The 26,840-nt window shown below is 32.2% G+C and overlaps 1 protein-coding gene across 1 annotated transcript; it reads right to left on the minus strand.

Annotated features, from left to right (window-relative positions):
* Positions 1 to 354: 354 nt before the first annotated feature.
* Positions 355 to 26,373, minus strand: rundc3b (RUN domain containing 3b). Its single transcript, XM_051132275.1, has 11 exons — positions 26,167 to 26,373; positions 21,351 to 21,466; positions 20,356 to 20,489; positions 18,543 to 18,628; positions 17,002 to 17,091; positions 16,635 to 16,715; positions 16,366 to 16,537; positions 14,011 to 14,168; positions 6,282 to 6,428; positions 5,248 to 5,375; positions 355 to 3,142 (listed from the first exon to the last, which is right to left on the minus strand). The coding sequence occupies exons 1-11, from the start codon at positions 26,259 to 26,261 to the stop codon at positions 2,997 to 2,999; spliced, it is 1,353 nt and encodes a 450-aa protein (XP_050988232.1). The 5' UTR covers positions 26,262 to 26,373; the 3' UTR covers positions 355 to 2,996.
* Between the last annotated feature and the right edge of the window lie 467 nt (positions 26,374 to 26,840).

Raw genomic sequence — 26,840 nt, forward strand, 5'->3', positions numbered from 1 at the left:
TTGGCTTCTGAACAGTGTAAAACATGCTTTTCCACATGTATTTCTGCAGTACAGAAATGAATTCACACACAGGCAGGCGACATTAAACACTAAGAACATGGATGTTCAGCAAGGCCACAAACGAGCTGACAAGACTTTTTTCGATGAGCGGCAACAAAGGGAATTCTGCATACGTGTTTCCCTGGAATTTCTGTTACCTACTGTGCTGATGCTCATGAGTAATCATACACATTTCTTAATATCTTATTTTTATATATAACACATGGCTTGGCATGCCTCTAGTAACATTTAATGGTCATTTTTTGTAATTATCAGCAGCAGTATTAGGATTGATCAGATAAATTTAACTTCAAAAACAACGTTACCAATTAATTCTAAAATGAAACCTTCGATTTCAATAAAAAAATGGGTTTAGACGAGGGCATTCGGTGGATTAAAAATTAATTAAATACTGCACATTAATTATGACATTCTGATTTGGTAATCAAATTAAGCACAAAAAGGCCCCCAATGAAGAGAATTGTGTCAGATGAGAAAAGCATGGAATGGACATTAAAAATGTTTTTGAAGTCAATATATAATTTATCTCTCTCTCATTGAACATCACTGGCCTGTAGTCCACAGCTTCATTATACAGTCAAAAACAAAGTGGTACTTTAAGCTTTAATTGCTCTGGAGGTAGAAAATCACTGCATTTACATACAAGTTAGAGGAAATCAATAACTGGATTAATTTTTTATTGTGTTACTTTTTTAATTATTCCCATTAAATTGGCAACCCTAGTTTAGACGTTTCATCTGTAAACGTTCAGGATCTTTGCTTTAGGTTCTGAATTCATTCTTGTTCAAGACCAGTAATTTATCATCCGTATTATTCTTATTTATTTATATGAATGCATGGCAGTGCTTTACACCAGTGCACATTAGCCACTATCTGTGAGTGACGGCGGGGAAAATGCAAAACCTGATGTTTGAGTGCTGTATGATTATGTAAATCACAGAACTGATGAATATGTAAGATTTCTCCACGTAAGAGGACAGAGTGAATCTCTGAATCTCAAACACTCCAGTTAAAAGCCAGAGATGAGAAATAAATGTATTAACATCCACATTCAGCACACCAGAGAAATGTCTGAAATCACATACCTGCCTAAAAAGACAAATGATGGCAAGTGAACAAAGCATATATGTTGTTCACATTTCTCATTCATAAGCCGACCACTCAATATTATCAGGGCTCCATTTTTAAAAAACTTTTGTTTTACTTGGCATGTTGATTCAAGGGGCCAAAATAGTAGTGAAGAGCCACATTAATAACAGTATAAATATAATAAATTTGTATAATTTATAAAGAAAGGTTTTAAGAGGAGGCTTGCAACTATAAATTTTGCTTAACATAAAATAAAGTGTTAATTTAAAATAAAATATTGAATTAAATTAAAAAACAAAAAAAAACAAAAAAAAATCAAAATAAAGTAAATAATTGGTCATTGACCCAAACAACCTACATAGGTTTCCTACATAGCTGTGCCACTAGAAATTTTGCTTAAAATAAAATCCAAAATTAAATACAATTAAATAATTTAATTTAATTTAATTAAGAATTGGTCATTGGCCAGACAACCAATGTCCTACACAGCTGTGCCACTAGAAATAAAAATAAAATAAAACACAACCTAAAAAATAAAATAAAATAAATAATTTGTCATTGGCCCAGACAACCAATTTCCTACATAGCTGTGTCACTAGAAATTTTGCTTAAAATAAAATAAAATCCTAAATTAAATTAAATAATTGAATTAAATTAAATTAAATTAAATTAAACAATTAAATAATTAGTCACTGGCCCACACAACCAATTTCCTACATAGTTGTGCCACTAGAAATTAAAATAAAATAAATTTCAACATAAAATAAACAATTAAATTAAATTAACATAATTTAAATGAACATAAAATAAATAATTGGTCATTGGCCCAGACAACCAATTACCTACATAGCTGTGCCACTAGAAATGTTGCTTAAAATTAAATAACTTTAAAAATTAAATTAAATTTAATAATAAAATAAAATAATTGGTCATTGGCCCAGACAACCAATTTCCTGCATAGCTATTCCACTAGAAATTTTGCTTAACATAAATTAAAATTAAAATTAAAATTAAATTCAATTAATTCAATTTAATTAATTTCAATTAATTCAAAATAAAATAAAATTCCATGTAAAATAAAAAATAAAATAAATAATTGGTCATTGGGCCAGACAACAATTTCCTACATAAGCTGTGCCAGTAGAAATTTTGTTTCAAATAAAATACAATTCTAAATTAAATTAAATTAAATTAAATTAATTTAATAATGGGTCATTGGCCCAGACAACTAATTTCCTACATAGCTGTGGCACTAGAAATTTTACTTAAAATTCCAAATAAAATTCAATTCAATTTAATTAAAAATAAAATAAATAATTGGTCACTGGACCAGACAACCAATTTCCTACACAGCTGTGGCAGTATGGCTGTGATGTGCTATGATGTAAACTATGAATTCTCCATAGGGGCACTAAAGTTAAATCAAACTTTAGTAATAATTTAGTACTATTCCACACAGAAAAAGTAGCACAAAATAAAACACCATAAAAACCTTTATCGGTGGACTTTGCAAAAAACAGCAGACATTTGAACTGAAATTCACTGATGTCCTGAGTCAAGATTGTCATTCATCGTGATACATTATGCTCAATAATCACTAATGCTAATGCTTACTATGGACCTCAACGACCAAATGTTCAGATCTGAAAATGAATTGCACTTTAAATTAAACTAAAACCAGTCGGGACAGCACTGGGGTTTCATCTTGTCTAGCTGAAATGTCCCTTAGAAGCTCTGAGGATGGTACCGGTAGGTAGCTTTTCGTTTCTTCACTTTAATTCCAAGCCCACACCATCTCAAGCAGGCCGGTGTGTTTGTGAATGTGTGTATATGTCCATACTTGTCTCTCAGGATGGAGTCAGACCTGGGCTGGTCATGTCTGTTGTTGGACTGGCCAGATACTCACTGGACTTCAGACTGGCCAGAGATTTGTAACTGGCCATTGAAGTTAAGGAACCACATAAACCCCTCAAAGACGGAGTGTCCTCTTTCCCTGTGAAAACACAAGCGTGTGTACACGCAGTAGTAGAGCATGGAGACATCACTGATATCATTTATGTTATTAAAGGGATAGTTCACCCAAAAATGATTATTACCTCATGATTTACTCAACCTCAAGCCATCCTAGGTTTATATGACTTTATTCTTTCAGACGAATACAATCGGAGTTGTAATAAAAAAATGTCCTGCCTGTTCCAAGCTTTATAATGGCAGTGAATGGGTGTTGAGATTTTAAAGTCCAATAAAGTGCATCCATCCATCATGAAAAGTACTCCACACTGCTCCAGGGGTTAATAAAGGCCTTCTGAAGTGAACCGATGTGTTTGTGTAAGAAAAATGTCCGTACCTACAACTTTATAAACCAAAATCTCTAGCTTCCACTATCTGTGTATACACGTTCATGAGAGAGTGGTGTTCCAGTGGATGATGTAGACAAACACGGAAGTGGAGTAGAGAGAGCAAAACAAAACACTGGTCAATTAGAACTGCTAAACAAGGATTTGTAAAAAAAAAAAAAAAAAATGTTGGAGGATTTTGATATAAGCCAAGTGGAGATTCATTTTCCTTTGCTGTAAACAAAACTTGGTTCTCGCGAGACTAGCATATTCTCACCGGAGCTTACGCTACGCCTACGTCCTACGTCATCTGCTGGAACACCACTCTCGTGAACACACGTAAGATTGTTGGTGGAAGCTAGAGATTACGGTTGATGAAGTTTTAAATATGCATAATTTTCTTATACAAACGCAACCATTTGGAGTACTTTTTTAATGGATGGATGCACTTAATTGGACTTCAAAATATCAACACCCATTCACTAACATTATAACGCTTGGAAAAGGCAGGACATTTTTTATTATAAGTCTGGTTGTATTCGTCTGAAAGAAGAAAGTCATATACACCTAGGATGGCTTGAGGGTGAGTAAATTATGGGGTCATTTTCATTTTTGGGTGAACTATCCCTTTAAACAGACAAAAGAAAGAGCATATAGTTACCAAGGAAACATTTCTCATTTTTGTTTAAGTTTTTAAAATGCTAAAATTACTAAAAGAGAAATGCAATAAAGCTAAATGAAAAAAGGAAAAAAGAAAAAGCACATTAAAATAATGACTAAAACCTAAACGAAAATCGTAATGAATATATAAAAATAAAAGCTAATTAAAAAATATTAATAAATACTAAAATTTAATATAAATAATACTAAAATAACCTGATTGTTGAATGATAAATGTTGACAAGTGACCAAATCAAAAGCAATATCAACTGTGATTTTGGCTTTTTTTTTTTTTAAATCAGAGTTTAATCATAGTTTGCATATTTTAGAAGTGTTATCTGTTTTTGTATTATATTATTTACATTTTGTCAGTTCTCACTAATGCAAAAATATCTTTATTAATTAGAAAAATTTATTTATTTATACATGATTTATACAAGTGTTTTATACATTAGTTTTAGTTATACTGCCATTAGTTAATATTAAATTTAATAAATGTGTGAGTACCTCCTTTTGAGAATTTTTTTTTTTATTTAAACTCCGAACTAGGGGTTGACCGATTATTGGCCTGGCCAATTATTGGCGCCGATAATAATCATTTTTATGGTTATCGGTATCTGTCATTTTCAAAACTGATTTGCCGATAAAAAAAATTTAAATGCATTTAAAGAAAGTTTTTGTCAGAGCCCTTGTTATTCTTAATTTTGACATTAATTTTAATTTTTACATCAGACATATATATATATATATATATTGGTTCAAAATATCGGTTATCGGTCTACTTGATAATAATAATCAATATTGGCATTGGCCTTGTAAAACACATAACGGTCAACCCCTACTCCAAACTACATTAATTATTACACAAAGTAAAATTTGGGTCCATTTTCTAAATAATGTCACAATGCATAAATTCTTAATCTAATTTTTCTTCTTTTTATTGTGTGGTGTTTTTTTGAGGAAGGGATGCCATTATTGCTGTTATTTTCCCTTAGGTGGAGTAAGGACCTTTCCATTGTGAAATGACATCATCTATAATAGAGCTGGTTATCAGAGAATGATGTCACCACAGCTGACTCACACACACACATGCATCACAAACCTTCTCTGTGCCAGTTTGTATGTCCTGCCTTGCTGTCCAGACTGTGTGTGTTTAGTTGTGCAGGATCCAGAGACATCTGAGAGAGACTCATATCCGCAGAAAGCTGCTCCAAACTCTGGAAGCTTTTCCTGTAGTCACACACACATGAATTACAGTCATGAAATAAATAAATAACATGTCGATGTCACAAAAGAAAAAATAATATTTAATTAAAAATTATATGAAATGAATTCCAATGTTCAATTATATACATACCATAAAGGTTTTTTTTGTGTGAAAATATGAAAAAAATATTTGCAATATTTACGTTAACTTTTTAAAATGATATTTTGATTTAAAAGTGTAATTTTTGAATCATTACGGTTTATTAGGATTTATTATATATATTACAAATTATATTTTACTTAATTTTAGAATCATCAAGATTTCCCTTGAAAAATGAATTTAACTTTTTTTTATTATTATAAAAATTAAATAAAATGAAGAAGGTATTTTTTATTATTATAAAAAAGATTTTTTATTATTTTTGCTAATTTAATTTATGCTGATTTTAAAAAAACTAACATTAAAAAATATAGAATTTCATACAGCATTCGAAATCTAATAATGATCACTATTGGCAATAATTTAAATTATTACATATAACAGTAATAAAAATCTGAGGAGGAAATGTGCTTAATTGTCATGAGAACAATGCAATAAAATAACTGAAAATAACATGATATGTTTTCATGAGAAACAGAAAGTTTGGGTTACAATTAGATCAGCCCATTTAATAACCTCTGTGGGTTATCAATACATGTGAGTGATTGCTGTAGGAAGCATGCCAATACTGTAATGTGATTTGAGAGCTGCAGACGTGAGCTAAAACTACAGCCTGAGAGCCTTTGCTTCCTGGATCGTTCACTGAGCACGAGGAACTCGACTGGAATCCAATATAAGATGAGCTGTGGTGTGAAGTTGCATGTATCTCATAAGGACGTGTGTAATCTTAGAGGATACGTTCACGAAATGCAACAACAGAAGGCACATACTCTTCCCATGGTCCTGTGCGCTTCCTGTACAGGAGTGTATCCAAGGCAACTGCATTGGTATCCAAGGCACCAGGTGAGGGCCATTGGTTTGTCAGGTGCGAGGTAAGCTCCTGTCTGGAGCGAAGGTCATGGTTCTTCATCACCGTCCTGGAAAAACAAACATTATCATTTAAAGCGACAGTACTAAAAAGCTGAAAATGCAGTATATGCAGCTGAACGATTAGTCGCATTTTCATTGGAATCACGATTTCTGCTTCTCTCCCTTAATCAAAAATTATCATTGTGACACTGGCTGGCTAATTATTTAAAAAATATTTGATTTGACACTGCCGTGTCAGATCAGAGGTCAATCAGAGCTTTTCTTTTCAAAACACATATTCTGCCCAGTCTTTCATTTAATCTTTCCAACCAGACAACCATGTGCAAACGCTCTCTCTGCGCTGCAAAAAAGTGCAGATGATTTGAAAACACACAAACATGTATGTTAGAGTTTAGCGATCTCCATTAAAGGAGTAGTTCACTTCCAGAACAAAAATGTACAGATAATGTACTCAGCCCCCTTGTAACCCCCAGTCTTCAGTTACAAAGAAATTATGTCTTTTGAGGAAAACATTTCAGCATTTCTCTCCATATAATGGACTTCTATGGTGCCCCCGAGTTTGAACTTCCAAAATGCAGTTTAAAGGAGAAGTCCACTTCCAGAACAATAATTTACAAATAATTTACTCACCCCCTTGTCATCCAAGATGTTCATGTCTTTCTGTCTTCAGTCGTAAAGAAATTATGGTTTTTGAGGAAAACATTTCAGCATCTTCTTCATATAATGGACTTCATTAGTGCCTTGATTTTGAACTTCCAAAATGGAGTTTAAATGCAGCTTCAAAGGGCTCTAAACGATCCCAGCCGAGGAAGAAGGGTCTTATCTAGCGAAGCGATGTGTCATTTTTTTCAAAAAATAAAAATGTGTATACTTTTTAAGCACAAAGGCTCGTGTAGCACAGGCTCTGGCATGCGCGTCCATGATGCTACGATGCTATTTTGAACAAATCTTTAATGTGACTCGCGAAGAACGAGTCATCTCGGGGAGTGATTCGTTCAGTCGCGCATGTGCAACATCCTAGGTTCTGTACTGAAATTAGTTCACCTGTTTCGAGTCTTTGGGTTTTCGAGTCGTTCGTTCATCTTATGGGGCTGTCACGTGATGAACAAATGACTCAAACCCGAAAACTTGTCAGATAAGAGGTGAGGTGAGCTAATCATAGACTAAAGACCCAGGTAAACAATGAATTAATCTTTTCTGTTTCTTGTAGCATTATAGTTTTGTCTTGTTTGTAGTGTGATCAGTGTTTGTATTAGCAGTAGATGTGTTAGGGAAGTGACACATAACATTTCAATTATATTTTGCTAAAATGAACGAAATGACTCGAAAAAATATGTTTATTTTGCTGAACAAGACTCAAAGGTCCGAGTCAGTAAAATGATCCAAACTTCCCATCACTACTACGAATCACGTCTAAGTTCATCGTCTGTGTACTCCTGCTCAAAAAGGTAGAGAATGGCGAAAAACTCCATCTTATTTTCTCCTACAACTTCGAATCGTCTGACTTGGAATCGTCCGACTTGGTTTACCCTTTTTATTTGTAAACAGCGTTTGACTTTCTTAGTCTTCTTAGTTCCACCTACGTTCTGCATGACCTTTCGACGTGATTCAATAGTACGTAGCGTCGTGAACACGCATCCCAGATCTTGTGCTACACAAGCTTTTATGCTTAAAGTATGCACATTTTTATTTTTAGAAAAAAATGACAGATCGTTTCGCTAGATAAGACCTTTCTTCCTTAGCTGGGATCATTTAGAGCCCTTTGAAGCTGCATTTAAACTACATTTTGGAAGTTCAAAATCTAAAAAAACCTAAAATGCTTTCTTCAAAAACCATAATTTCTTCACAACTGAAGACAGAAAGACATGAACATCTTGGATGACAAGGGGTGAGTAAATTATTTGTGAATTGTTGTTCTGGAAGTGGACTTCTCCTTTAAATGCAGCTTCAAAGGGCTCTAAACAATCCCAGCCAAGGAAAAAGGGTCTTATCTAGCAAAATGATTGGTTATTTTCTTAAAAATTACAATTTATATACTTTTTAATCTCAAACTCTCCTCTCGTCTAGCTCTTTGTGAATTCTGTGAATTTGTGACTTTGTAAATTCCAGTTCAAGACAGTTAGGGTATGTCGATAAACTCCCATCTTATTTTCTCCTTCACCTTCAAAATCACCCTACATCACTGCAGAAGTACCGACCCAGCGTTTACAAAGTGAACATGCACAGGTCAAACGCTCTTTAGAAAAAAGGTAAAACAGCATTGGAGGATGATTTTGAAGTTGAAGGATAAAATGAAATGGGAGTTTTTTGACATCACTGTCTTGAACCAGAATTCACAAAGTTCACAAAGAGCTAGACAAGAGGAGAGTTTGAGGTTAAAAAGTATATAAATTATATATTTTTTTTGCTAGATAAGACACTTCTTCCTCTGCTGGGATCATTTAGAGCCCTTTGAAGCTGCATTTAAAATGCATTTTGGAAGTTCAAACTCAGGGGCACCACAGAAGTCCATTATATGGAGAGAAATCCTGAAAAAAGAAAGAAAGACATGAACATCTTGGATGACAAGGGGGTGAGTACATTATCTGTACATTTTTGTTCTGGAAGTGAACTACTTCTTTAAGATATTCTGCTCAAATAAAAGTGCCATACAGTCCATCTGAGTTTCTTCACAAGGCCACTCATGCTGTTTGCTGCTACTAAATCTGTGAGCTAACCTTCTCGCTGGCAGCTGTAATCAAGACAAACATAAATCTCCACCATACTGTTTGCAAATGAGGTCACTGAATAAATGCACTTATGCAGCCTTTGTGCAATGTACAAAGTAAAACATCTACATAATTTGGAATTATCAGAATTATTAGTAGGAATTTAAATGTTTTAGATTTTGAAAGTGGCTTCGTAAGATTAAGATTTTACCCATTTTCATAACGTAAATAAGTTGTCAGTGTTCAGCTATGTCAAAGGTGAAAATGGCTAAAGGTTTTTTTTTTGTTTTTTTTTTAGCACAATAATCATAATTATCAGTTTAAAGGGATAGTTCACCCAAAAATGAAAATTCTGTCATTAATTACTCACCCTCATGTTGTTCCAAACCTGTAAGACCTTTGTTCATCTTTCAAACACAAATTGAGATATTTTCTGACCCTGTATAGACAGCAACGTAACTGACATGTTCTGGGCCCAGAAAGATAGTAAAGACATCATTAAAATAGTCCATGTGACACCAGTGGTTCAACCTTAATGTTATGAAGCTACAAGAATAATTTTGTGCACAAAGAAAACAAAAGTGACTTTATTCAATAATGTATTCTCTTTCGTCTCAGTCTTCGACACACGTTTACGAGAGTACCATAACGTATGCGTGAAATTGTTGAATAAACTTGTTATTTTTCTTTTCTTTGCGCACAAAAAGTATTCCACTGAAAAAACTAGAAGTTGAACCACAGATGTCACATGGACTATTTTATCAATGTCTACCTTTCTGGGTGAGTTGCACTGCTTTCTGTGCAGGGTCAGAAAGCTCTTGGATTTCATAAAAAAAAAAAAATCTTAATTTGTGCTCAGAAGACGAACGAAGATCTTGCAGGTTTGGAATGACATGAAGGTGAGTAATGACAGAATTTTCATTTCTGGGTGATCTAGCCCGTTAACCACTGTGGAGTCCTAATTTATACAGTAGAAAATCAACCAGGCTCGTCTAAATCTTTACCTCCTATCACGCAAATGCTCAAAGCTTCTCCAAAATCCATCTTTATCAACAAGTCACTGATCAAAGCTTAACATCTGGAACATAGCACTCAGTGTCAAATCTTCTCATCCATAAACAGAGTCTTTAACCTCAGCAATTGGATTTCAAAAGTGACTATTCAGCTGAAAAATCACTAATAGTGGTTTGCAAACACTCACGGTATTGATCACCCACCCACACATCTGTATTGATTCACCCAGATGGTCCCAAACAGCTGATACAGACAAACACAAACAGTTTCTTATGGACAGAGGCGTACTTGTATCTAATCTGATAAACAAGTCTGCTTACAAAGTTGATCTTTTACAACTGGATCCAAAAGCCCCCTTGCCAGACACAGATTAAGACCCTGTTCTATTTTTGCAGTGCAGCGAATGACCATCATGATCTAATCAAACACCTCAGACCAACATCTGCCATGAGCAACGTCTCTCCAGATCAAACTGGAATACTGCACGCTGCATAATGTACACTACTGTTTAACAGTTTGGGGTCGGCAGTATTGTTTTGTTTTTGTATGTTTTTGAAAGAAGTGTCTTATGCTTAGCAAGGCTGCATTTATTTGATATACAGCAAAAACACATATCACATATTGTGAAATATTATTATTGTTTTCTATTTTAATATCTTTCAAAATGTAATGTTACTGTGATCAAAGCTGAATTTTAGCATCATTACTACAGTTACATGATCCTTCAGAAATCATTCTAATATTCTGATTTGCTGCTTCTTTTTATCAGTGTTGAAAACGGTTGTACTGTTAAATATTTTTGTGGAAACTGTGATATTATTTTAGCATTTTAAAATAGAAAACTCAAAAGAACCGCATTTACTTGAAATATAAATCTTCTTTAACATCATGAAAATCTTCATTGTCACTACTGAACAAGTTCATGCGAATTTTCTGACCCCAAACTTTTAAATAAAGTGTAGAGATAGAATAGAGATTTAGAGAATAGACATATACAGTTGAGGTAAAAAGTTTACATCCCCCTTTCAGAATCTGCAAAGTAAAAGGGATCATACAAAATGCATGTATTTAGTACTGACCTGAATAAAATATTTCACGTTGTTACCTGTATGATCCACAGCTGTGTTTTTTTGTTTAGTGATAGTTGTTCATGAGTCCTTTGTTCTGAATAGTTAAACTGCCTGCTGTTCTTCAGAAAAATCCTTCAGGTCCAACAAATTCTTTGGTTTTTCAGCATTTTTATGTATTTAAACCCTTTTCAACAATGACTGTATGATTTTGAGATCCATCTTTTTACGCTATGGACAACTGAGAGACTCATTTGCAACTATTACAGAAGGTTCGAACGCTCACTGACGCTCCAGAAGGAAACACAATGTATTAAGAGCCAGGGGATGAAAACTTTTGAACAGAATGAAGATGTGTACATTTGTCTTACTTTGCCTAAATATCATATTTTTGCATTTTTGCCCTTCAGAAGCTACAGAAGATACTTGCATGTTTCCCAGAAGACAAAATAAGTTAAATTTACCCTGATCTTTGCATTCAAAAAGTTTTCAGCCCCCGGCACTTAATGCTTTGTGTTTCCTTCTGAAGCATCAGTGAGTGTTTAACAGTAACTTGCGTAATAGTTGCATATGAGTCCCTCAGTTCTTCTAAGTGTGAAAAGATGGATCTCAAAACCATACAGTCATTGTTGGAAAGGGTTAAAATACACAAAAATGCTGAAAAAACAAAGAATTTGTGGGACCTGAAGGATTTTTTCTGAAGAACAGCAGGCAGTTTACCTGTTCAGGACAAACAAGGGACTCATGAACAACTATCACTAAACACAAAAACACAGCTGTGGATCATTCAGGTAACAACACCGTATTAAGAATCAAGGGGATGTAAACTTTTGAACAGGGTAATTTTTATAAATTCAACTATGATTTTCTCTTGTGCACTATATGTAAATATTTTTTATGTGAAATATGTTATTCAGGTCAGTACTAAACATACAATAACATGCATTCTGTATGATCCCTCTTATTTTGGTAAAATAATTAACATTTTGCAGATTTTGAAAGGGGGATGTAAACTTTTGACCTCAACTGTAAAAAAAACGAGTGCCGATAAAAATGTACATGCAAACAAACAACATTCTCCCATCAGTCTCTCTATTCTTTCATTCATTTCCCCTTATCCATCGATCAAATCCTCTCTCGGCTTACACGCTGCAATCATCTATTAACTTATTTGCGTCTGTCTCCATAGCAACCCTGCTCTGGTTGAGCTTCTGACGTCTCCGTGAGCAGACGGATCTCCAGAGCTTAGTTGAACCGTGAACTCCAGCTGTCTGACAGAATGAGAGGAGAAACGAATCGGAGGACTCAGGAGGCAGGAAACACACAGAAATCATCCGTAATGACACTCCGCTGAAAACACTAAAGATTAACCGTTCTCATGCTACACAGCACAGATAATATCAAATGATAAATGAGAACACACCACACAGATAATTAACCTTTCTCACCCTGCAACAGCACATTTCCATGAGCATGAATCATACTTACAGAGGCAAGTTCACCAAACAGTTGTACCAGTTTTGCGTGTCTTTTTCACTAACCAATCACAATTCAGTTTAATCAGGTTCAAAATGTGGCAAAGGTATTCACCTGTAGTTACCTAAAAATTAAAATTATGTCATTATTTATATAAATATTGGTAATCAAACAGTTGCTGGTCCCCATTAACTTCCTGTTTTTACCTTACTGTTTGGTTTCTTTAAAATATGTTTGTGTGTTCAGCAGAACAAAAAAATTCATATCAGTTTGGAACAACCTGAGGGTGAGTAAATGATGACAGCTTAATTTTTGGGTGAACTATCCCATGTGTGCAATTTCTATGCAAAGTTTATAGAAAAAAATGCATTATATTAAAAACTGCACCTCATTCACAAAGTCAGCGCTGTTTAAAAAATTATGTTGATCATGACAGCAATAATTCATTAAATGATTCTAAAATGATAGAGAAAAGCATTATATTACATTTTACAGTGCTATTATTGTTAACTAAACTAAAACTATAGTGATTTTGATAATTGAATAAAGTTTAAATAAAATATAAATATTACATTAAAAAAATTAACTTAAAACTTTACTTAAAAAATACCTTGAACTTAATTTGAAAAATAATTGAAATAAGTTTAAGAACTAGAACTTGTAAAACTAAAACTGAAAAAAGTAAAAAATAAAATAAAACTTACAAAAAGTACAAAAGAACAAAAACGTAAATGTAATTAAAATTAAGTAAAACTGAAAATATAAAAACAATATAAAATACGATAAAAGCATACATATACACTACCAGTCAAAAGTTTTTGAACAGCAAAAAACTGAAATATTTTTAGAATTTAAAACAACTGTTCTATTTTAATGTATATTTTAAAATGCAATTTATTCTTGCGATTTCAAAGCTGAATTTTTAGCATCATTACTCCAGTATCATGATCCTATATACACAAATTGATCCCAGGAATAAATTACATTTTAAAATATTTTCAGACAAAAAGCAATTATTTTAAACAGTATATTTTGCAATATTACTGATTTTGCTGTATTTTGGATCAAATAAATGCAGGCTTGGTGAGCAGAAGAAAATTATTTGAAAAACATTAAAAATCTTACTGTTCAAAAACTTTTGACTGGTAGTGTATATACACAAAATAACAAAATACACAACAAAAAATTATAATTGAAAGTAAGAATATATATATTTAATCATTTATTTATGTATGTGTGTATGTATATATATATATATATAGTGTATATATAAAAGAGGTGATATATACACACGTATTTTAGACAGATAGACAGATAGATAGATAGAAACTAAAAAAATTAAATTAACACTGGTTCAAACTTACAGCTGATCCTGCAGCTCCAGTATGATGATCTCCAACTGCTCTTTCTCCAGTTTGTGGCTGAGTTCGGTGTCTGTGAGCCGCTGCAGTAGAGATTTATTCTGAGAGACAGACTCAGAGAGCTGAGCTTCCCTCAGACGCACCAGCTCCTCCAGATAACCCTAAACAATTATTATAATTCATGTGATATGTGTCAGTATTTGCTCGTCTTGCTCCCAGGTCCCCCCAGGATGTCTCTCTTATCTAACACACCTGACTGACTCATCCGCTCATCAGCAACGGCCCCCCGACCTGATCTGAGGGAGCCAGATTAGATACTTAAAATGTGACGCACTCAGGAGCACCAAGAATCACTGATCTAGAAAAATTTAACATTTAAATAGGATACGGAAAACTAGTGTATTGCTTACTGCATATGCCACACAGTATATACAGTATATGTTCTACATATTTTATATATGACAGTATATATTCTATACTACATTCTGTTAAAAAAACTTATGTAAACAGCATGCAGCATGACTGACTACAAATAAAGCTTTTTCACATTTACAATCTTGGTACATTGTTCACAGTCATGAAATATGAATGCTTAAGGTAATGAAATTCAAGACTTCTTATGGTATTTAATTGAATTTTGTAACAGCAAAGACTTTAGAATTAAACGAATTTTGAATTAAATGACACTTATGGTGATGAACATAAAAATAATAACATTTTAGTATTTTTTGATATTCAATCTAGAAGATTAAATATTATTTTTTAACAGCATAAATCCTAAAATAATCACTGCAAAGGCAAAACAGTATCATCAGTGTATTGCCTGTTTTTTTTTAATAAATTACTTTTACTCAACAAGGATGCTTTAAGCTGACCAAAAGTGACACTAGTGAGACTTTTGCATTGTTACGTAAAAATATATATTTCAAATAAACATTATTCTTTTTAACTTTCTATTCAAATCAGGGTTTTCACAAAAATATTAAACAGTTGTTTTCAACATTAATAAAATAAAATGTTTTTTAAGCACCAAATCATCAAATATTTTACCATTTCAAATTAATTTAAAACATTTTTTTTTCTGTTTTAATGTTTTTTATTTCTTTATTTTAAATTCTATATAAAATGATAATGTCCTACTTAAATCCATCAGGGTTTTCACAAAACTATTAAACAGTTGTTTTTAACATTATTAAAAAGAAATGTTTTTTGAGCAACAAATTTTTTTTTTTAAATTTCAAATTAATTAAAAAAAACTTTTTTTCTGTTTTAATGTGTTTTCATTTTAAATTCTATTTTAAAATGATGAATTATTATTGAAATACATCAGGTTTTCACAAAAATATTAAACAGCTGACTTCAACATTAATAAAAATAAACGTTTTTTTGAGCACCAAATCACCAAATATTTTTACAATTTCAAATTAATTAAACTTGTTTTTGTTTTAATGCTTTTATTATTATTATTATTTTAAGTTCTATTTTAAAATGATGAATTACATTGAAATGCATTAGGGTTTTTACAAAAATATTAAACAGCTGTTTTCAACATTAATAAAATGAATGTATTTTGAGCATCAAATCACCAAATAATAAAAAAAAAGTTTTTCTTTTTTTTATTATTCTATTTTAAAATGATGAATTACTATTGAAATGCATCAAGTTTTTCACTAAAATATTAAACAGCTGTTTCCAACATTAATAAAAAAAACAATTTGAGCACCAAATAATCAAATATTTTTACAATGTCAGATTAATTAAACTTAACTTTTTTCTGATTTAATGTTTTTTATTATTATTTTGATTTTTAAATAATGAATTACTATTGAAATGCATTAGGGTTTTCACAAAAATATTAAACAGCTGTTTTCAACATTAATAAAAAAAATTAAATTATTATTTTTTTAATTCTATTTTAAAGATTAACTATTCATTGTTTTAAAATAAAATAATAATAATAATAATAATAATAATAAAAAAACATTAAACCAGGAAAAAAGCATTTTTCCCTCAATTTGAGGAAATCAAATTTTCAATTTGAAACAGCACAAATATTTTAAAATACTACTGTTTTTACTCTATTTTTTATCAAATAAATGGAGGCTTGGTGAGCATCTATGCATCACAAAATGGTGAATTCTCACAGATTTTTATAATGCAGCCTGCTCAGAAGTTGATTTTCATGCACAGCAAATGAAAACCAAGAAAAGCAAAGCTCACAGTGTGCTCTGGTTGTGTACTATGCAATTTGGCAACTGCAGTAGATGTGGGTATTCTGCGCATAAAAAAAAAATCAGCATACTGCACCCAGTAGGCTACGCATACTTCAAAAACAATATGATTAGTAGTCGTCCTCACCTTCTGTTCCAGCACGACTCTGTATTTCTGCTCTAATCTTTTGCTCTTGCTGTACCAGGTGCTCTGATCAGCCATCAGACTGGCAGCCATGTGGGATTCAGGAGTGCCTGCTTCACTCCCACTGCTGCCCAGCGTTCTCATTTCCTCCTCATCGCTGCTGATGCTGTCAGAACTACAGCACACACACATATATAATACTCAATCACACGCATCAAGACGAACCAATATGCAAAAAGGCAGCATGTTTATATGTGTGTGTAGTCTCTTACGTTTGTGTGAATTTAAGATACGGCGTGTAGTCAATGACAACAGGACAGCTCTCATCAAGCCCCTCCCCTTTCAGACAGAAACTGTCAATCAAGAATAAACATTTCAGCTCAAGCCAAACAAATGCACTTTATTTGATGAGAATGTCACTGTGGCAGAGTATTATGGGAAGCGATGATCGTACAAAACAATACAGAGCCTGTTCTCAGCAACTATATATATATATATATGTGTGTGTGAGTGTGGCTTGTGTCAGCAGGTGTTTATTGAGCAACACCCATATAATGAATGATCAGCATCCTGTCTTGCTGTGACACGGCTGAATGTCACAGCCACCCACAGAAAGGAAGTGAATGAACATGAATGTACCTGAAGTCAATGGCATTCAGTCCAATCAGAGTATCTGCCAGAAGCCCCGCCTCCTCACCCAGAACTACAGCCCCCTCCTCATAAAACCTCCTGACAAACAAATACAAGAAAACACACAAAAAAGACCAGAGAGGAACAATTAGAGCACTTTTGTATTTTTTAAAGAAATAACACTTTTAAATTTCAACGTTTTCAACTTTGATAATAAATGTTTTTAAGCAGCAAATCAGCATATTAGAATGATTTCTAAAAGTTCATGTGACACTGAAGACTGGAGTAATGATGCTAAAAATTTAGCTTTGCTAAATAAGTCACACCATGCTGCTTTTATTTCAGTATTATTTCAAATAAAACTATTAAAAAATAATTTCCCTTAATTAAAATAAAAAAAATGCTAAAAAATGAAATTAATGAAATAAATACTATAATTTATTAAATATTTAATTAAATAATTAAAAAAATATATAACATTAAAAAAAATTACGTATATTTTAAAAAATTAGGTTCACTGTTTTTTGTTTTTGTTTTTTTTTAAATGTTGCATTGGCATCTAACTGAAATTAAAAAGCTGAAAGTTGAACTACTAAAATTCCTAAAACTAAAACTGAATTGAAAATGAATTAAAGAAAATTAAATTAAAGAAATGTAAATTTAAAAACTACTAAAAATTACAAAAGCACATAATAAAATTGAAACTAAACTTAAAATGAAAACTAAAACCGAAAATTGGAAATGTTGCATTGGCACTTATCTGAAATAAAGTTGAAATACTACATGTACTAAAACTGAAATAAATATCATTTAAAGCTAAATAAACAACATAACTAAATTCTAAACTAAAAAAAGATAAAATTAAAATGAAAACTGAAATAAACAAATTTAAGCTAAATAAAATTATTAAAAAAACATACAAATGACAAAAGCACATAACAAAATAGCTAAAACGTAATTAAAATTAACATGAAAGTAAAATTAAATTAAATGAAAACTAAAACATAAAATTGGAAACGTTGCATTGGCACTTATCTAACATAAAAGTTGAAGTACTAAATTTACTAAAACTGAAATAAATAGTTTAAATCTAAATAAACAAAATTACTACATTTTAAACAAAAAAAAAAACTAAAATTAAAATGAAAACTGAAACAAACAAATTTAAGCTAAATAAAAATATACAAAAAAAAAATAAAAATGATAAAAGCACATAACAAAATAGCTCAAACGTAAATAAAATTAAAATAAAAACTAAAGCGTAAAATTGGAAATTTTGCATTGGCACTTATCTGAAAGTACTAAATTTACTAAAACTGAAATAAATATACTTTAAACCTAAATAAACAAAATTACACATTTATTTAGACTCAATATTTTGCTAAATAAGTCATACCATGCTGCTTTTATTTCAGTAAAGTCGCTATGTTTAAACAATCAGTGTTGTGTAGAGGTTAACAACAGAGACCCATAAAAAGATCTTAAAACAATCAGCCTGCAATCAAATATAAGAGTCTCAGTGTGTGTCTGTGAGTGCTGTGGAAAAATACCTTGTAGTTTTAAAGTCTCTTAGAGCTGCAGAGATGTATTCAGACAAACGCTTCTCCATTAATGCCACTCTAATCCAGGCACGACCCTGAGAGAAAGAATGAGAGAGAGGGAGATGCTCTTACCTGTCAACCACAAAAGCCTTTAAAACTGAAATAATTCACCAGAGTGAGGACACAGACCCCATTTATGTCTGATATTAACATCACAGAGGAGACATATTTGAGCTGGCTATCTTAGCTGAATACTTGTGATCGAATCATCTGAGACGGATGATAATACCAGATTTAAACAGGACAAGTGTGAGCTGGGAGTTTCCTCTGGTTTTTGTGTTTGTACACTTTGTTATAGTATGTGAGTGTTGTACTCAAAGAATGAAATGTGACACCCGATCAGTGATATTATTAACTAAAACTATTTAAAGACTTTCCCTTAATTAAAAACATATATATATGAAAAAAAGCTAAATAAACAGAATTACTAAATTCTAAACTAAAAAAAGAAACTGAAACAAATATTTATTTAAGCTAAATAAAAATGTTAAAAATATACTAATATATACTAAAATTAACATGAAACTAAAATGAAAATTAAAAATAAAACCAGAAAAAATTGGAAATGTTGTATTGGCACTTATCTGAAATAAAAGTTGAAGTACTAAATTTACTAAAACTGAAATAAATATACTTTAAAGCTAAATAAACTAAATCACTAAATTCTAAACAAAACAAAAAACTAAAGTTAAAATAAAAATTTAAATAAATATCAAATTAAGCGCAATAAAAATACAAAAAATTAATAAAAATGACAAAAGCACATAATAAAAACGTAAACTAAAATTGACATGAAACTAAATTTAATTCAAATAAAAATATTTTTAAAAAAAGAATAAAAGCACATAACAAAATTGCTAAAATGTCAACTAAAATTAAAATTAAAACCAAAAATTGGAAATGTTGCATTGGCACTTATCTGAAATAAAAGTTGAAGTACTAAATTTAGTTAAATGGAAATAAATATAATTTAAATCCAAATAAACAAAATTACTCAATTCTAACAAAAAAAAAAAAAAAAAGAAAGAAAGAAAATGAAAACTTTAAATAAATATAAATTTCAGCCAAATAAAATTATTAAAAACGAACAAAAATGACAAAAGCACATAATAAAATTGCTAAAACGTTCACTAAAATTAACATAAGATTAAAATTAAAATTAAAACTAAAATGGAAAATTGGTAATGTTGCATTGCCACTTACCTGAAATAAAAGTTGAAGTACTAAATTTACTAAATAAACAAAGAAAATCTAAATAAACAAAACTACTTAATTCTAAACAAAAAATTTAAACTAAAAGTAAAATGAAAACTGAAATAAACATAAACTTAAGTTAAATAAAAATATTTTTTCAAAATGGCACAAGCACATAACAAAATTGCTAAAACGTAAACTAAAATTAACATGAAACTATCAATAAAATGAAAACTAATACCGAACATTGGACGCATTAAAAGGTAAATACACAAAATTACTAAAACATAAAAGCTACACATTAAAGCTAAATAAACAAAATGACTAAAACATAAACTAGAATAAAATGAAACTAACATAAAAATAAAACCTGAAATAAATAGAAATTTAAGCTAAATAAAAATATTAAAAAACTAATAAAAATGACAAAGGCATGTAACAAAATTGCTAAATTAAAATAGAAACAAAAAATATAAATATGAAAGAAAATTCAAAATAATAACAAATGCAATAACTGTATATAAATAAAATTATAACAACATTGCAACACAGAAGTGTGTGTCCTGACCTTTGCTCTAGAGCTGCGGACGTTCTCCATGTTCTCGATGCTGTGAATGCAGCTGTGCGGGACTTTACTACACGCCACTCGAATGTAATCCCAGAAACTGCGCGGGCTCTCGTAGCCAAACCAGCTGACCTGACCTACAACAGGAAAACACAGTGTAAAAGCATCTTGATTCAACAAGAAGAACTGTGTATTCATTCAGATGCAAAACTATCCTAGAAAAACAAAACACAGTTTTTCTTTTTTTTGTATCTAGTTGTGTTTTAGTGCAGTGACATTCGGGGGTAAACATCTGAGCTAGTAATCAAAGGGATTGAATGCGACAAGTGACGAGCTCCACGGGGATTTTCAGCTTTTTAAGCCATTTCAGAGAACATACATAAACATGGAGAGATCAAATTTTGCTGAAAGGCTGAAAAACACTGATATGCAAGTGAGCGTGAGAGCTGTTTTGACACGCCGTGAGAGTCGTCTGAGCTCTTCCAACCCAAAATGAGACACTCAGTGCTGTATTTATACCTCATTACAGCAGTCGGAGAGTGCGTGTGTCTGTGTGTGTAGGTCTTTTAGCAGCATGTATCACAGCATCACTATGTAATGGTGTGTGAAACTTCTGGCATAGCTCACTTCAACAGTTATTCTGAGTGCGTGTGTCAGTTCATTTGTTCTCTAAGGCTCTGCCAATTGGACAACTGTATGTTGTTTTTGTTGTTTATGTCTAAAATATTCCAAAATGCATATATTAAAATTAAATATCTGATGTATTTTATGTTAATGACCACCCTCTTTAAAAATGCAACAGGCTGTTTTTTTTCTAAAGTACCTTTAAATGTAATTGCCCTATTCACATATGAAATAATTAATGTTTTGCTGTGATCACACACCTTGAGGGTTTATCAAGTCCAGCTGAGTTTGCTAAAAATGTGCCGCTCAGGTCAAGATGAAATGCATTTACAATTTCAAATGAAATAGGACAGTTTGCATGTTTTCTTCCTCACCTTTCAGTCTATGGCTCAGAATATGTTCTAGAATGGAGACAAAGTTGATGAACTCAGCAGATGTGTCGTCTATCGTCTCAAAACACGAGCGATCAATGAGGGTCTTCACTGAGAACCTGTATAGTCAAACACAAACACACAATCATGAGCACAACAGAGATTTACACAATACAGTTTAAGCAGAAACAGTCTAAAAACTGTAGTTATTTAAATAATTAACATAATTATGCTGCTTTTTAAGGCATCTCATAATGCATTAAATATCATTTAAGCCTGTTATTATCTATAGTATCTTGCTTTATTTCAGTTGACGAGGCCACATTTCTAGTGTTTATTTTAGATTTTCAACCAATATGTATATTTTACTTCAATTAAATATTATTATAATTAACAATAAAGATTTTAATGCTTTTAGTTTTACCTAATAACAATGCTGCTATTTGGACAGTGACACAAAAAAAACAAAACAACTTATGAGTTCAGCAAGGAGGCAAATGGATGTCTAATTCAGAGTTAAAAAATAAGCAGAGTTTTCACTAAAACCCTAAACTAAAGCTTTTAAAAAACCCTAAAAGAGCATTTGAGAGTCAAAGGAGATGTCTTGTGTTTTGTGGAGCGCCATTAGTGCCGTTTATTATGGTCTCATCAAAAGTAATTACGGCATAAATGACTGTCCTTTTCATTATCGGCAGCTCCTGTGCTTTTATGCGTCTCCACATGACTTCCAAATACCTAGCAGCCTTCATGCAAATGTCATTTCAGAGATAATTTCACTTCTGCCATTTCCGTTTTAAAACACAGAGCAAATGTGGGGGAAGGGGGAATACAAAAAAAAAAGTTTGAGTGTAATTATTTCATATCATCTTAAGTAACTCAAAAATCTAAACTAGTACGAAATGCTTAGCAGCATTATATGCGAAGTAGGACCGCCAATAACAATTATTTTAGTAATCGGTCGTTTGTTCTGACAATTAATCGAGTAATTGGATAATTCTAATACTTTTTGAGGACATAAGCGAACAATAGCTTTGAAAATGACTTAGTTTAAATGAAGTATCAAAAGCAAGTAATCAAACAAAACTGTTAATACACATAATTCGTTATAAACAATATAACTAATGTACATTACGCCGCCAATGGCCTGACGGTTGTTTCTACACTTTAGAGCGCAATCTAATCGTTGTTTAATACTGACTAAACATTTTATTCAAATGTCTACTTAATCTTTAACATCTGTCCATTTCTTTGTGACAGTAACGCTACAGCCACTGTAATTTCTTGAATATGTGGACATCAAAACGTGTAAACTCAGAGTGAAGGTTTGAGCTTTTATTTTGAAATCGCGATGAACAGTAACGTTACATGTTTAGATAGTGATGAATTCTCCTGTGTTTGCGTAGGTTTATAAATGATTTACCTTACAAATCTGATGAAATACCGCTCTGTGAGATGCGCATCCTTAACCTACACACATGTAATAATAATAATAAGTGCATGTATTAATCTTGTCTCACATATATTTATGTAACTGAATCGTAGCGTTTGTGAATTCAAAATAGCACTATTATTTTTTTAGGATTTTAAAATGGGTTTAATATATCATGGAGCCTTAGAACGTTGAGGGTTTGCACTTATGTCATGATTTAGTCAGTTACCCGGATGCGCAGCATTATTGGCCATACTCGGATGTAAACAACAGCATGCACTGCACCGTTAATGTACTACTGAATATGTTGTTCTGCTAATATACGCTGTCTAAACCATGGAAAAAACATGTGGAAGCTGCTAAATCATATAGAGAAGGACTTAATAAGCAGGAAAGAGCACAATATTTTGACGGACTAAAGTTAATAGGTGGTAAAGATACATACAAGCAGTATTAATTAAGATAATAGCCTAATATTTCACATACCTGCCTGTAAATTATAAGAACAAACATGAATGTTGTAAAAATTCTTGCCCTGGAAATTCTGGTTCAGTTTGGCCAACCACAACACCTTTTGTTCCTCAGACAGTTTTTTTGCACTCTTCTCCTTGATTTGTTATAACTTTTGGCAGTCTATAGTACTCCAAATGTTTTTCCTTGTCGGTCCGATCAGTACAGCCCAAAACATGACAATAATTTTCATTCGGTTCAGTGGCATTGTTTTATGCTCAGTGCCGCCAATATGGCCGATTGATGACATGTCATGAAAACACTCTATAATGCATTTAATGGATTCTTGTTTGTGAAATTCACCACTTCCTGTGTTTTGCAGGTTACTCGACACAGACAAATTGTAGTCAAGATTTTTTTTTTTTAAATCAAGTACTCAAATTAAAGAAACGTGACAGCCTTAATGCAAAGGATTTTTTTTTTTTGGATTTAAAAAAAAATTTTTTTTAATTTTTTTACAAATAATGTTAGCAACTGAAATATATGTTGTGAACTAACGAAAATTTAATAAGGTACTAAAATGACTAAAATTAAAAAATAAAGGTAAATAAAAAAATATATATATATATATATAAAAAAACACACAGAACAAAAGTACTATAACCTAAATAAAGATTAAAATGAGAACTAACAATATAAATATAAACGTTAATTCCATATATTAATAACTACTAGAATTGTTTATAAATAATACTAAAATAACAGTAAGTCAGATAATGGCAATACTTATGCAATGTAATGAGGTCATGTGGCACCAATTATCATATTTCTGCTTAAAAATGTTTAACGATACACAGTACTTCATGGCACAGAGAGATACAAAATCCCTTTAAAATAACCTGACGGAAGGTCACACGGACCATATTAAATCTGCTACTCAAAACTATCTTCAAAAATTGAATTTCTGAAGAAGCCGTCCTGTGACATCTCACGTAGATTAAACCAGCCTGACATTTCATTTGAGAAGGTCCCGAATTATCTGGACTTCTTTGAAGTTTCATGATGATTTTAAGAGCATTGATCTAGAACAATTATTCAGATTACACTCCAATATCTTCATTCAAGACTTTCTTACCACATGAACTTCTTTTCATGATTCTCTGAACGTCACACACTGTGTTATCACTCAAAAACAAAAAGACCTGCAGTGATTTATTTGAGTCCTGAATGAACTCTGGATCAGATATCGCAGTATAAACATGAGAGGAAATGGATTTTGCTTATCTGTTCCTCCGTTCTTTCTTCCTCAGACACACACAGTAAAAATGGCTTTATTTGTCTGAGCCGTGAGCTTCGGTCTTACTGTGACTGTAAATGTGTGGACTCGTCACACACCAAGCCTTTTGATTGGCTGATTCCTGCTGTGCCCCCTCATGGCTATGACATTCATTTGTGTTCAGATTGACGCTTTTCCTGCTTCAAACGTGCCCTTTGTAGCACTGACTAATTAGACATATTAATGTAATTAATCATATTCCAGTAAGTGGCATTCAGGTTTATTCAAAACAGATGAACGTGAATCTACCAGCGCTTTAAGTTTAATTTTTTGCACATTTTACAACACACTTTTAAAGTTAATTGTCCAGTGAACGGCAATAAAACGGTGTTCAGATTTATTCAAAACAGATTAATCTGGCAACTTTTTATTATGTTGGTTGTATGTATTGCAGCAGTTTGGAAATATCCTGTGAGTGGCACTAAAAGGTTAATGCTCTATAGTGTTTGAAATCAACAAACCACCTACGCTAAACTGTACACTAGTGTTTACAAAAGCACACATGAGCTAAAACACATTTGCTAAAGGAATCATTCATTTTAGCTTGATTCTGAAGGTCTTTGAACTGTTTTATCATGACACATAATTGACAGGACTCAAATCTGAGTGTTTCGCAATGCTGTACCAGGTGGACTACCAAGCGAGTTTACAACTAGATACGCAGCTACTTATGTAATGCAGACATGAAAATGTATTAGTTTACACATCATGATTTACCAAAAATATAAATAGAGGCATGTTTTTCCAGTAAGCTTAGGTTGCATATTTTGCATATATTATATTTATAACTTTTATCCAAAAATACATCAAGTTCATAACATTTCTGATTTATTATTTACACTAAAAAGAAGGTCAAACTGAGCACACTGCATTTCGGGATACAGCGCCCATTGCAGTGTGATCTGGTTGTATACTGCACATTTTGGCAAATGTAGAAGAAATAATTGATTTAATATGATAGCATGCCATTCCAAATGACCAAAAAGATCAACTGTATCCACTTCCTTCAGGCTTCAGCAAAGAAATGCAATTTTCAGCAATATGATATATGACACAGAATGGGTCACAAAGTTCTTAAGACTCAGTCATCACCGCCTATAAGAGACAAGCTTTTCTAATATTAAAACAAAAATCTAATATAAAAACATATTCATATGCATATGACTGTTTTTTTTTAACCACGTCCACCTTGTTTTTTATATATATATATATATATATATAAAAATGTATATATATGTATGTATATATGAGTGCCATGATCCAACCATGCGTTTTTCTTTCTTTTTTTTTTAAACATATTAATTTTTTGACATGCCTTCTTCTAAGTTCCTCGGAGCACAATGTAAATGCCATGTTGCATGAATCATTCAGTACCTATCAGCACTGTACTTTTTCTATGGAGTACATCTATATGACGTGATGCTCTGATGACAGATCTCAGATCAGCGCTTGTGCGTGCAGTACACGTACATCATCTCATCTCCCCTGTTCCAGCATCAGCAATTTACAAAAACTAACTTGCGAAAAAATAACAATGACATCATCACACATGTTCAACGCCGCCGGTGTGCTGCAGTGATGATGAACGTGTAATCAGATTTTACCTGCACACGGTGATCAGATTCCTCCTCTCCACGGCTCTGATACGCGCTACCGCTTTTTTACGAGCCCCGCTGAAGCCGAGATTTAACGATGCCATGATCGTCTGGTTCTGATAAACAGCTGTTTATTTCCTCACGTCTTTTTCTTTTCAGATGCTTTGGATCAGTCTCCAGCTGACTGACTCTCACTGGAGCCATAGAAATGGAACAAGCGAGTGGAAAGGCAATTAGCATGAAATGGGGTGTCGAAGATGGGCGTGGTTTGGGTGGGTTTTAAACATAATTATCTTATTTTAACTCTTCGTCTCAGTTTCTCTTTACTTTAATTTAATTTTAAAACGTATCTGTTATTTTTCAAGCCGTAATTTATCATCAACATTGTGTCTGAAGCGTACAGCGTTGTCACATGTTCCCTGTTACTTTTCTCAGCGCTGTTTCGGATTAACCAATCACAGGTTACCAAACAACGATTTGCAAAATACATTTCATAGATATTGATGGGATAGATATCCATTTTCCTGGTAGAAACCACTTCTTGTATCTAACAGATTTGATCGATTACATGTATGGGTGTACACGTATTTCCAATATAACGAAAAACGTGAGAGTTAAAATGGCTTCAGTAAAGAAATACTGTCTTTCTGAGCCACCATGCGCCCCCTTAAGGATAATTATTA

Source organism: Labeo rohita, chromosome 16 (assembly GCF_022985175.1).
Source record: "Labeo rohita strain BAU-BD-2019 chromosome 16, IGBB_LRoh.1.0, whole genome shotgun sequence".
In the NCBI taxonomy this organism is placed as follows: domain Eukaryota; kingdom Metazoa; phylum Chordata; class Actinopteri; order Cypriniformes; family Cyprinidae; genus Labeo; species Labeo rohita.